This window comes from Vigna unguiculata, chromosome 8 (assembly GCF_037176805.1).
Source record: "Vigna unguiculata cultivar grain cowpea cultivar isolate G323 ecotype 2 chromosome 8, ASM3717680v1, whole genome shotgun sequence".
Classification (NCBI taxonomy): Eukaryota; Viridiplantae; Streptophyta; class Magnoliopsida; order Fabales; family Fabaceae; genus Vigna; species Vigna unguiculata.
Window position 1 is genome coordinate 40633739 of NC_140799.1, and position 13711 is coordinate 40647449.

At 32.6% G+C, this 13711-nt stretch overlaps 2 protein-coding genes across 4 annotated transcripts; both read left to right on the forward strand.

The window, feature by feature from the left end:
* The first annotated feature begins 352 nt into the window (after positions 1-352).
* Positions 353-7224, forward strand: EHD1 (EPS15 homology domain 1). 3 transcript variants are annotated; one of them, XM_028084813.2, is made up of 16 exons: positions 353-719; positions 810-889; positions 1883-1951; positions 2025-2082; positions 2218-2273; positions 2368-2404; positions 2497-2558; positions 3313-3426; positions 3525-3627; positions 3914-3963; positions 5029-5157; positions 5240-5491; positions 5588-5667; positions 5959-6085; positions 6648-6791; positions 6858-7224. In XM_028084813.2, exons 1-16 carry the CDS (start codon positions 635-637, stop codon positions 7041-7043), a joined length of 1632 nt encoding a protein of 543 aa, XP_027940614.1. In that variant the 5' UTR covers positions 353-634; the 3' UTR covers positions 7044-7224. The 3 variants fall into 3 exon arrangements, with proteins under 3 accessions (XP_027940614.1, XP_027940615.1, XP_085521851.1); XM_028084814.2 differs by having other exon boundaries at positions 2371-2404; XM_085665725.1 differs by lacking the exon at positions 353-719 and having other exon boundaries at positions 841-889; positions 1899-1951.
* Positions 7225-8474: 1250 nt separating this feature from the next.
* On the forward strand, positions 8475-13521 carry LOC114193197 (grpE protein homolog 2, mitochondrial). Its single transcript, XM_028082916.2, has 5 exons — positions 8475-8755; positions 9764-10276; positions 10350-10517; positions 12227-12355; positions 13156-13521. Exons 1-5 carry the CDS (start codon positions 8627-8629, stop codon positions 13243-13245), a joined length of 1029 nt encoding a protein of 342 aa, XP_027938717.2. The 5' UTR covers positions 8475-8626; the 3' UTR covers positions 13246-13521.
* Positions 13522-13711: the final 190 nt, after the last annotated feature.

Genomic DNA, 13711 nt, shown 5'->3' on the forward strand with positions numbered 1-13711 from the left:
CAAACATATAGTGAACAATTTTAATGTCTTCCTCGAGAAAACGATTTTAATGTTGTAAATTTATTTAATACTTATTGTAGTCAAGTATAGATGATTTGACAGATAAGTAATTTGTTTTAAATTTAACAAAACTAATTATTTTATTTGGATAATATAATATTGTTAAAAATGTCTAGTTTTGAATTAAGGTCATCAGAGGCAGGGAGTATATAGCAAAAGAGAAAGAAAAGGAGTTCGAAGAGAGAAATGTTAATTATAAAAATTTATCCTGAAAATAGTAAAATTAATATATAATCCCTACCCGATTGATTAAATTGAAAAGGAGTGAAAAAGCGATGACAAGAACTTCCATTTGAACGTGAAGTTAATATGAGAATCTGAATCAGCAAGCAAAGTGAGTGCTAACTTGGCACTAGTGTTTGGTAACTATCAAAAACAAGGTTCGTTAAAGCACCATCTTTACACCGACTCTGGGTAGTTTCCATCGCCAATACGACACTGCTGATGCAATTCCTCGTCGTCGTTTAACGCTCTCGTTTTCAGTTCCACGGAAAAGATAAAAAAGCGATAAAACGCAGCTTCTCGAACGCTGCGAGATCTCAAACCCGCGGTTTCGAAGCTTTTTCTGCGATCAATGGAGTTCGACCCGATCCCAATCGGTTCGTGCTCCAAACAACAGCAGGCGATCTACAAGGACTGGTTCAATTACGCTGATTCAGGTACAGTACATCACAGCACAACATGTTTTTCAGTGATTTTTGTTTTCCTTAGTTTTCTTCAGAAATTTCACGGTACGCTTCCTTTTTTAGATAGCGATGGCCGCATTACGGGGAGTGACGCCACCAAGTTTTTCGCCATGTCCAACTTGTCTCGCCAAGATCTTAAGCAGGTTTTCTGTTTTCCCGTTTTTCTTTGTTGTCGTTGCTTTGCATTGAAACATGAATGAATATTGGTGAGAGTTGGAAGTAATCGAAATCTTGAATCAAAAATTATAAGGTACTATATGATTACTTGCTTAGTGAATAAAGTGAGAAGTGATAAAAGTTCAGCGTTATTACGTGCCCTACTCCCTTTATTTTCTACTCATTAATGAAATAAAGCGAGGCGCACCACACGGTCGCGGAATCAGTCGACATTGGCTGTGTTGAATACCCTCCCACTTTAAATTTTGTCAACTCTAGTAGTTTTATTTGACTCGAGTAAAACTGCCTCTTATGAAGGATACCAGTAGTCAGTCACTACAAAAAATTTTTGGTATTTCAGTGTGCATGCAATGGTAGAGAAAAGATAAAACTGGGATTATTTGCTTTTACAAGTAGGCCAATTTGGTTTAATGTTCACTTATATTCATTTTAAACAATAAGTAACAATTTTGTTTAGTTTCAATTTTTATTTGCTCTCTTCTGCCTTTTCTATCAAGCATGCACAGGTGAACTTTGAACTTCGCCTGCACTTCCTATCTTAAAGTCCTCTACATTTTCAATTTAGGCAGACTTAGTTGTTGGTCTTGAACCAGTCCTCTAATTTGTGGAATGCCTCATATTATCCAGTTCCTGCATTGGTTTTCATTTTTTCAATTCTGATTCAAGACTGATGCATTGTGGGTATAGAGAATTTTATCCTGTTATTGAAATGTATTACCAAATATTGCCAACTATTTAAATGATTTTTTTAAACTTTTTTATGAGTGAAATAATTTAATTACGCATATAGAAGTCTGCTTCACTATAGTTGTATCTCTAACAAGTAATGGTTGAGGCAGTTAATGGTTGTGTTGTTTATGTAATAACTTGTACTTGCTGATTGCTATCTATTTTGCTTTTTTTTTTTCCTTTCTTCCTAACTAAAGACTTTATTGGTTTGCTTCTGTTACCAAAATAAGGTGTGGGCTATTGCAGATACAAAGCGGCAAGGGTATCTTGGTTTCTCTGAATTTATCATTGCTATGCAGGTAAAAATGTTTTTACATATTTTGTATTTCAATGCAGATAAATTTCCAAAATCTTACTCACTTTGAAATGTAGCTAGTTTCTTTGGCTCAATCTGGGCATTCAATAACACCCGATTTGCCGACTAGTAATGGTAAGTTATGTATGCTTAGGTTTGTCTCATTACTCTGTTTGAATAACGTTTATATTTTTATTAGTTTGTAATGCACATTCTTGTTGCTATGCCTATCTGCATATTTAACCTAATGAAAGTTTACTTTTATTTCAGTTGATTTTACAAATCTGGAACCTCCCGTAATGGATGGTTTAGATGCATTACTAACTGTAAGTATTTCTTTGTAAGGTATTTTTTTTTTACAGTGTCAACATTTTATGCTTATTTTTTGAATGTTCTTACCACTCAAATTTGTCTACCCAGAAGAAAAAGCATAAACACAGAGAAGTTGAAACGAATGGTAATATTTTTTTCGTTTTACCAAATGTGGACCTTCATATTGGTTTTATGTTCTTTCCTTTTGAAGATCTAGTCTAAGTTCAGTAATTACAGGTAGTTCTCAATTGCAGCCATCACCATCGAGAAATTGGTTTTCTTCAAATTCAACTAAAAAGGCAAGCCTTCTGTTACTGTTAATTTGATGGATTCTTTGTGCATTATCCTTGCCTTTCAGTCCACTAGAAACCATACTGAATATTCATTTAAAGTTTTCAAATAATTGTAAACTTGAGTGTCATTCTTTTTTACCTTCTTTAGGCTGTTCTGGTTTGCTTTAGTGTCATCTTGATCTTGAAAAGTATGTGTGAGAGACAACTGGTTTGGTTGCTTTCTGTCTTCTATAAGATGATGAACAAAATATATTTTGGTAATGATTAGGAGCCTGAAATCTACCTTGTTATTTGATTTCAATTCGTGTGGTTAACTTATTTTAGCCAATATGAAGAACAGACACCCCTCTTCAATGGCCTGTCCTTGTGTCCGATACCGACACCCCTATGACATGTGTCAGATACATTGCCGAAGTATCAAATTTGAAAGATGATATTTTGTGACTCCAACATGACTCTATCACAGCACTAATGAGAGTAATATGCCTGATACCCCACATATGAATATTGTTGTGTCAGTTTAGAAATGGTATTATATTATCTTGTTTCTTTTTGGCATGACACAAAGTGCATTTTATCTCGTGGAAATCTAAAAAGCTAACTTTGTCTCTAATTTTTTATGAATCAAGTTAACATTATCCTAGAGGTCATCATCCTACTTGTATGTTCTGTATGACCTTTTATCCGTGTTACCTTCAAAATTGTCAAATATTTCTTTCATAAGTCTTTTTTCTTCTATCTGTGATACATTTGTTCATAGGTGCCTCTTTCCTCAGTGACATCAATAATTGACGGCTTGAAGAGGCTCTACCTTAACAAGTTGAAGCCATTAGAAGCGACTTACCGTTTTAATGATTTTGTATCGCCATTACTGGTGAGTAAGTTATTTTGTTTAGGTTGTTGCTACGTTTTGAATATATACAAAGAACACATTTAGTTTTTTTGTTGATTGTAATTTTTTACAATATGTAGACAAATAGTGACTTTGATGCCAAACCAATGGTTATGCTTTTGGGTCAGTACTCAACTGGTAAAACAACATTTATCAAACATCTCCTTAAAAGTAGTTATCCAGGCAAGTGATTCTTCTTTCTCTATATGCCCATATGTATGTCTTGCGTCTCTTAGATCTGTTTTATGAATACATAATTCTATATCTCCCTGCAACAGTTTCCTACCAATCCTTCTGATTACTATTTGAACAAGTATTGAATCTTTTCAACGTCTGCAAAATATGAAATGCATTTATTTATTTTGATACTCTTTGTAAAACTTTAGGAAGTTTAGTAGGATGATATATCATTACTTTTTAAATATATAGTTGCTAATCTCTGTCATGTTTTTCCCATAAATGTTAATAGGAGCCCATATTGGACCTGAGCCAACAACTGATAGGTTTGTTGTTGTCATGGTACGTGTAAGCCAAGCCAATTCCTTTATGATGATTGTGTTATTACACGTTCAATGTTTCCTCAGTTTTAAACATATACACCAATTTGGCTTGTAAATCATGGGAATATTCAACATCTTGGCAGATGCTATGAATCACAACACTGTTATTTCTTGCAGTGTTGGAGTGCCAGTCATGCTTCCAACACTAGCACTCCTTATAGTAATGATTTACTCAACATTTACCAACTGGATTTAAACATGGTTATTTTGATAGTCTATTAAATTTTTTGTTAACTTCATGCAAGGAACCCACATCCTTGCTGCCTACACCTAATCATGACTCTTTTCTAACCATTCTTTGACAGTTGGGTTGGAACAAATCTGCATAACTGTCGGAAGCCCCATTATGTTGAGAGAAAAGAGAGAGAAATATATATTTAAGTTTGAAATTCGCAAGACTAAAAGGAGAAATGGGAATTCACTAAACACTAACCACGAGAAAAGAAAGGGAGGAGAACAGTGGCATGTACCACTAAAACCTTACGCAAGTTATCTTTGACAATGAAGTTAAGAAAACTACTTCATCAGGCTCTTCAGAAGAATGAAGCGAACACTTTTTTGTTTTTCAATAGCAAAGGGAGCAACAGTAGAGAAAAAAGAGCAACAATGTTTAATTCTGGAGGAGGAATATCTTTAGGAGGAATAGGAGGAATAGGAGGAACATGGTTAGGTTATATGTGAAACATCAATCACAGTGGGCTGGGTTTACAAATTTATCTTCTCCATGACGTGAGAGTTAACAAAAAATAATGAACTTTCAAAAAAACCATGTCATTCAATTAAATCTACGTGACAAAAGTTAAGTAAATCACCATTTGCCACATCTGTGACGCTACCAATGTAATGTCACCTAACACCAGAACTATAAAAGGCGTTTCTAAAAGTAGAAAGACTAAAAGAATGAAATGTCTTAATTGGAGGCCCAAATGAAAACGTGCCCCAAATTTGGAGGACTAAAAAACTTAGTTTTTCCTTTTCTTAGTAATCCTTTATCTTTTAACTGGGAAATGGTACTAATGTGCAGTCTGGATCTGATGAGAGAACTGTTCCTGGAAATACTGTTGCTGTCCAAGCAGACATGCCATTTAGTGGCCTTACAACTTTTGGCACAGCATTTTTGTCAAAATTTGTGTGTTCACAGATGCCTCATCCTGTAAGTTGATCTAGATATGTTGAAAATATTTACTAAATTTTCCTTTATAACATTTGTGGTTGACTCTTTCAATTGTCCAAAGCTACTAGAACACATCACATTTGTTGACACTCCCGGAGTTTTGTCTGGAGAAAAGCAAAGGACACAACGGGCATATGATTTTACGGGCGTGACATCTTGGTTTGCTGCCAAGTGCGATTTGATACTTTTATTGTTTGATCCTCACAAACTTGACATTAGTGATGAGTTCAATCGTGTGATATCATCCTTACGGGGACATGATGACAAAATCCGAGTAGTTTTGAATAAGGCAGACCAAGTTGATACCCAACAAGTAAGAGCCTGAGTGATCAAACGTCTTTGTTTATCTTTAGAATCTTTCACAACCTACTCCAGTGAAATCTAACCTATATTTGTCCCTTTCTTATAGTTGATGAGGGTTTATGGCGCCTTAATGTGGTCACTTGGGAAGGTGTTGAAGACACCTGAAGTAATGCGTGTGTATATTGGGTATGTCGCATCATTTATGTATTTAATATATTTATTCTTCTCTCTCGGTGTTCAAATGTTGTCTTTGTTATAGATAGTTGGGGAGAGACTACTTGTTGCTACAATTGTAAGGTTTTTGAGGTTGTTTTGTATTATCATGAAGTTCTTTGTGTCGGTGGCATTTAAGATTTCTTCCACACCACCACCCCCATGTTCTGCGCAACCTATACATGATGAAATAGCTGAATTTTTGTTTCCTTGTTTATGAGATTGACTTGGGCTCATTTGCTCATAATCAACCTTTTTTTGCAGCTCCTTCAATGACATGCCTGTAAATGATGTTGCCACTGGTCCACTTGGTAAGGAACTATTTGAAAAGGAACAAGATGATCTTCTTTCGGATCTGAAAGATATACCAAAAGCAGCTTGTGATCGAAGAGTGAGTTATTTACTTAACCAAATTTTATATTTTTATCAAAAAGGTAGTTTTCAACTAAAATTAGGGTACTTAGGGTGTGTTTGGTTGTTTTTTCAGTTTCCTAAAACTATTTTATAAAACATTTTTCAAAATCTAATGTTTAGAGTTAGGAGTTGGAAAAATTAGCTTGGAAAACAGTTTTCAAAAGCTACCCTAATCCAATATATTTTTTAAACATCTGGAAGCAGTTTTTTTTTTTGAGAAGCGCCTCCCCATGCTTTGATAGCTTTGCAAAGAAATTATGAAAGATTAAAGGATAGCTGGGACAGTGGATATGGGGAAACTAAAGGAAGTCATCCTCTTGATTAGATTGTTCTTTCTTTTTTGAAATTACAAAAAGAGTAGTAGTTTTACCAGTTCTCTTTAGTGCCATTATGTCCATAGACAGGTTTTATACAATATTCTATAGTTGCATCTGTAAATTATCTGATTTTCAATTTCAGTACCGGTTTATATTTAATTTGTTGGAGTTACTTTTTTTGCATAATTAATTTTATTATATCTGTATTATTGACTATTGTAGATCAATGAGTTTGTAAAACGAGCCCGAGCAGCCAAGATACATGCGTATATTATCAGTCATCTAAAAAAGGAGATGCCTGCTATGATAGGCAAATCTAAAGCTCAGCAAAAGCTCATTGATAATTTGGCAGCTGAATTTGGAAAGGTATGGATCTATCTGTATATCCACTTTGCATATATTGTTTACACATGACTGACACATTTGGAACAGGTGCAAAGGGAGTTCCATTTACCTCCTGGTGATTTCCCAAATGTAGAGTATTTTAGGGAGAGATTGAGTGGTTACAATATTGATAAGTTTGAAAAATTGAAACCAAAGATGATACAAGCAGTTGATGACATGTTAGCCTACGATATTCCTAACCTCTTGAAGAATTTTAGGAATCCCTATGATTAAATTCCTGAGCAATTGAGTCAGTGCTATATTAGATTAGTCAGAATGACGTTTATAGCAGAATTTTACGGAGTCTTTGTGCACTGTGTATGTTCGTCATGGGATCTTGATGTGCTATCCGATTGATGCTTTTTTTTCTACCTGGATAGTTATATTATTAAATTTATGTTTTTTCTTTTTCGTATATTTTGTCTTTTCAATAAAGTCTCCAGACAGAAAATAAAGAATTTGGTTGTTGAATAATCCCCTTCCAGCTCGCATGCTGCTGAAAATATAATATCAGATAGAGAGGATTCATAATCAAGAGATTAACCGACTTTAGATTTTTTACTGAATTTTTTTATCTTTTACGAAGCATTAAAACTACGTTATATTAATATTTTAAAATTTTTTCAATATATTTTAAAACTTTAAAATAGTAACCAATGTATTCTGAAAATAAAATGTAGAAAAACCTATCCAAATTCTTATTACCCTCACTCAATTGCAAGGTAAATGAGTAGAATAGTTGGAAATGAAGGTAAAGTAAATGAGTAGAATAGTTGAAAATGAAGGTAAAGTATGAATAAATAATAAAATAGTAATGGGTCTCGTTTTAAAATTTTGAAATAAAAATACGAACGAATATTTAATTACTTTGATAAAATATTCAAAATATTTTATTTTTTACATATATAAACAATTTTAAGTATAAAAAGTTATAATTAAAAAATGTAAAATAAAATAATGTACATTTAGATGATTTGATATATAAATAATAAAAAATTATTTGAATATATAAATTGTAGTTAAGTTTAATTATTAATTTGGTATATAAATAATAAAAAATTATTTGAACATATAAATTGTAATTAAATTTAATTATTAATTTGATATTAAGATATAAAATTGAGTTATTTTAAAAAATATATGATTAAATTAAATCATAATTGTAAATAAAAAAATTAAACTGAAATGAAATATGATTAGTCCGACATATGAAAAGAAATATGTCATGTGTTAATTTTTCTTAAAGAAATAAAAACTATACGAATTGACGCGTAATACAATCATAATACATGTGGTAATTTTTTGAAAGAAATAAAGCCTATACGAATTAACGCGTAACCTAATCACATGATCATGGCATGATATATAACAGTTATTTTTCTTTTTAATTTTAAAAGAATAAAAAAAATTTAAAAATAAAAATTTCATAAAATAACATATGATATTTAAATTGACATGAACAAAAATAATCAAATTAATTTTTTTTACAAAAAGTAAAAACCAAATTAAATAAAAAAAATAAAAGAATGAAAATAAACCAAACTCACAAATTGAAAAAATAAATCACTGATTACACCTAAAGAATCAGTAAGTAGTTGTGTTAGACGGTATAACAACAAATTTGCCTAGATTTCTATACACTAAAAAATAATGAAACTAAATTTCTATATACTGTCGAATTGCTTGAAGGACGTTTATACAGAAAGGGAATGCTTCATGTAACACTGTTTTCTTTTCCAGAAAGTTCTCAGTTTTCCCATCTATCTGTTTTCGTTTTCAGAAACACCCTGTTTTTCATTAACTCTTCTTCTTAAGAGATGTTTGTCCACAAGGTTTTGTCCCGTGTGTCCACCACCGTTTCCCGAACCTCTTTTCTCTCTGCTTCCAAAACTTCCCAACACTTCTCCAATCACTTACATTCCCTTATTCACCAATCTCCCAACAAGGTAATCTTCCCACACTTATCTAATTCTTAGGGTTTTGCCAGGGTTTTAGGGGTTTCCTCAAATTTTTATTGTTTGACCCTTTTTAACGCTTGTTGTTACTTTTACGTTTCTTACTACCGATTCCTTTCGTGGAGGTTCCGTGTCTCAAAATATATCCTAATTGGCTCGTTTTTAAATAATCGACGTTCATGTTATTTTTTTAGTTTTATTAAGGTTATGGTGGCTTGTGTTTCAGAAATTCTTTTTCATGCATTATAAAGTGTAATCCGGTTGCTTTGAAATCAAACTTTCAACAAACTTTTGTAAATGTCATTTAGAAAGAAAGAAATAATAGGATGAATGTCTTGTGTCATTTGTTGCTGTTGGTTGTCCTATTTAGCCAGGGTTTTTTAATAGGTTGCGTTGTATCTCATTCTTCTTTTATTTAGCTTGTTAATTTTCATTAGTGGTTTGATAGTATGAAGATTTTAAAAATTGTTTTCTCTTCTCTGGAAATTTATTGGTTGAAATTTTTTTAATAAGTCATTCTTTAGTCAATTTAAAAAGAAAAAGTCATGGTAAAGGTGTATGGACTGATTTTTACACTGTCATTCACTCATAGAATAGTCATATATGGCAAGTGCATAGACTTTCACAAAAATTATTTTGATAGTCATTCCAATGATGATTTTTTATTGGTTACTACCAGTGGAACCTTTTTATACGTGCAAGGCATAGAAATTGACTTATAAGTGTAACTTGTTGATTTTTTGATGTAGAAGCACTGCTTGAGCTTTTTTCTTATAATATTTTCCCCTCTTATTCTTGATCATTGTAGTTTTCTTAAAATGAAGGATTGATAATTCCTCCAACTTTGATACGAAGGATTAATAATTCCTCCATTTTTTTTTGTTTTTTTTTTGTGTGTAGAAGATATGATGAGAATTGACCATGCCGTCATTATCATTTTTTATTGAGTGAATTCTAGTTAGGCATTTTAAAAACCCCATATACTTTCTAATGTTCCAGTTGATTCCTGTTCAAGTCAATTTGTCACTGCTACGGATAAATTCATCATCAACTCCAAGATGTGGGTTTTCTTCATCAGCTTCAAGTGAAACTAATGACAAGGAAAAAGGGAAGAATATTAATATTGAAGATTCTACAAATGATAACCCTGATAAAGCAAACGAAAAGGCCAATAATTTTGAACAGGCCGGACAAGCTAAATCTACAGATAAAACAGAGGAATCAAGTTCTATTTCTGATTCTCAATCTCAAACTGTAAAAGGAAGGAGGAGAGGTTTCAAACGAACAGCATTTTCTGATTCAGATTCAGATTCAGATTCAGATTCAGAGAGTGAATATCTATCCAAGGATGATTTGATTAAACTTGTGGCTGAGAAAGAAGAACTTTTGAAGTTAAAGCACAAGGAGATTGAACAAATGCAGGATAAAGTTTTGCGTACTTATGCAGATATGGAGAATACCATGGAAAGGACACGACGTGAAGCAGATAATTCGAAAAAGTTTGCTATACAGGTCTATCTCTGAAACCTTTTTCTCAAATAATTTCCTCTTCAACCGGGTGCTGAGTGGTTTAAATATGATGTAGAATTTTGCGAAGAGTTTACTAGATGTTGCGGACAATCTGGAAAGAGCTTCCTCGGTTGTAAAGGAAAGTTTTTCAAAAATTGATACACCTAGTGACTCTGCTGAAGCGGTAAAACTTCTGAAAACACTTCTGCAAGGTGTTGAAATGACCGAGAAACAATTGTCAGAGGTAGAATGTTCTACTTTATGCGGTATCTATTTAAATTCAAAAGTCACAGCGAATCTATTTTTCAATGTTTTCTTTCTTCTCATTTTTATAGCTGATGTTTATTCCCATTTCTTTGCAGCTGTCTTATTAGTTCCTCATTTAAATACTTTTGTTCAGTGATGATAGCGGACTGATGGTTAATTGAGTGATGTGAGGGTGAGAGTAATTTGGTGGGATTAAGTGAGGAGGCTTTAGACTAAAGTTGGTGGACTTGGTTCAAATTCTGTTAGATTAGGGGCTTGTTTTTTGTTTTGGTTTCGAATGGCCTATTTTAGTTTAAAAGTCATAATCATGTTGGAAATCATTTTCTTATTCAATTTTGTTTTAATTATTTTGTGAATCATTGTATCAAAAAATAGCTGTGTATTGAAACTCTGGAAGCACTTCATTCATTTAATGATCACTAGATTGGAAATAGGTTATTTAGTTTACTTGCTGAATTCTCATTGAGTTGATGGGTATCTAATAACTAGAGAATTTGGGTAAGGACTTTATCACCTTCCCGTGCCATTTGACCAAAGAAGTGCGAAATAACATGCTGACTCTGTATGGTGTGGGGTTGAATAGAGTTCAAAGCTTTTTCACAAATGCTTGGAAAACAAAGTGATAAAGAACACCAAATATTTTTTGTCCCTAAACCACTTCCGGATTTCACAAGTATTCTTTAGTTTGCTACTCCTAGCTATAAATAAAGTTTTATAATGGTTCCAGGAAAAACTCTCTTAGAAAGTTGTTTGATAGAGAACTAACGTTACTAGGTGAAGGATATGACAATATGTTTCTCTCAGAGACTAGATGGTCTAGTTGACCATCAATCGGATACTACTTTATGTGCTTATGGATTTATGAAGACTCTTTCTTGCATGCAATTTTTGTAGTTTTTGTAGTTTTTGTGCTTATGGATTTGTTCAATATTTGATTGTTTATTGACGCAAATCTTACTGTGATCTTTGATTTTGTCCAATATTTTGCGTTGCTAATCTTTTGTTGTCCAATACTCTGCTTCGTCAATCTTTTTTATTTGACGATATTTGTTATAAACATCAAGAATGGAAAATAAAGAACCGTTATTAGATATTTGTTATAAACATATTTATGTTTGGGATTAATCGAATATTTCCTTTTATGAGATATTATATTTGGACCAACGAAAGAACCGTTAATTGATGAACCATGTTAGGTTAAAACATAGGAAGACATTCTTAATGTTTTGGTTTTAGATTACAATGGGTCCTTTAAAATTATAACGAATTTAATATGATAAATATGTTGTTGGGTCTGGTCAAGATTTTTATTGATTGAATTTATTTGTTACACTTTTGCATGTAGGGGCATCCTATAGATTTCAGAACTGGTCTACCAGTTTGAGAATTCTTATTATATACAGTTTAATTAGCTATTAGTAATTCAAAACTTAATCTTATTTATTATAACACTTACGTGTATGGATCATCCACTACGTCTGGCTAAACTGTTTTAGACTAGACTATTCGGAATTAACAAAATGTTTCCTTACACAAGTTATGACTTTCAATAATATTACAAAAAAAATTGTCTCTTGAATTTTACTGTGGATTATTATGAGTTTGAGTTTGAAATAATAAATCTTTGAGGACTGCAAATTGTTTCATGCTCCAGCATATTGTAGAGCTAACTGCTAGTGCGTACAGGTACTTAAAAAGTTTGGTGTAGAAAAATTTGATCCTACGAATGAGCCCTTTGACCCACACAGACATAATGCTGTCTTTCAAATTCCTGATGGTTCTAAGCCTCCAGGAACTGTTGCAGCTGTTCTGAAGGTAATTTTCATAATTTTTAGGAAGGAACTATGATCTGCTTGTTCCTATTTTATAATTTCGTTTAGACCCTTAAAACTGTTGATACGACGTGTTATTTTGTATATATGAAGCATGGATACTAAAAGGTTGTTGGCATATCTGTATCATTCATATTTGATACTATTACTTCTATTATTATGCCGCATTTCCATTTTTGATGTTTTCGTACCTTTTCTATTTGAAAAATCTGAGATAGAGATCAATGTCATGTTCTCATTTCCGACCATTCACTTCGTAGGGAAGCATTTTCTCACCCTTGCGTATTGCATAGCTTACTTAGAAAAAATCTGGCACTGCTCTAGTCGCAGTGACTGCGGATGAATAAATTTAATTTGTTTACAGATATAAAATTATTATTTAATACATGTTACCGTAATATATGAATTTTTTATTCAAATAATCGTTTTTGCTTATGGGAGGAGCTAGAAATACTTTTTAACGTGCTTTCTATCATTGCATTGATTTCATGTTGCCCGTTGGTTCCATTAAATAAATCTGTTACCTACAGGATTTCAAGTGCAGTTACGCCCTTTCAATTTGCTGTGCAATAAGTTCTGGTTTGATTTTGTCGGTATTTTAAGGCAAATTTAGAGTTTTATAAAGCTAAAGTATGATCGTTTCCATTTTTGAATCAGAATCTATTTAATTGCATATTTGAAGAGACGTTGTCTCGTTCTTCCTTTGTTGGGCTGTTTACTTATTTACGGAAACTGAAAACATGAGCAATGAGTATAAAAGCTATCCTATGGTTGTGTTTGCAGGCAGGATACATGCTTTATGATCGTGTCATTCGCCCAGCAGAAGTTGGCGTGACTCAAGCAGTGAAGGATGATGATAATAAGGATTCATAGAAGTGATTCGAGTGGCTTCTGCTGAGTATCTTAGGAAGCTTGTAATTGTGATTTTCTTTCTTTTACATGAATATTTTTCATCCCTTTTATATGCCTGCAATTTACATTCTTTTCAACCAGTTAGCAAGTTTTTGTCATCAAAAGGGGGAACGGCAAATAGTGGCAACATATTTATTACATTTCTTAACAATTTGTTGTTTAGTAGAGCAATTATGTTACTGATATAAATTTTGATCATGTTTGGTGAGGTCAACATAGTGGCTGTTTCTTTCTGTATCTCCATTTTTTTTTTCTTCTTGCACCCTATATCTTTGACAAAATTACGGATTTACTCTTTCTTTCTTTTACTGTGTACACCCTGTATCAGCAATGGCGAACCGCTTCACCTCAAAATCAGAAATGCCAAATCCTATAACAATTTAAATGTGAATTGTTTTATCCGTATCTATATCTAGAAATTTTATCG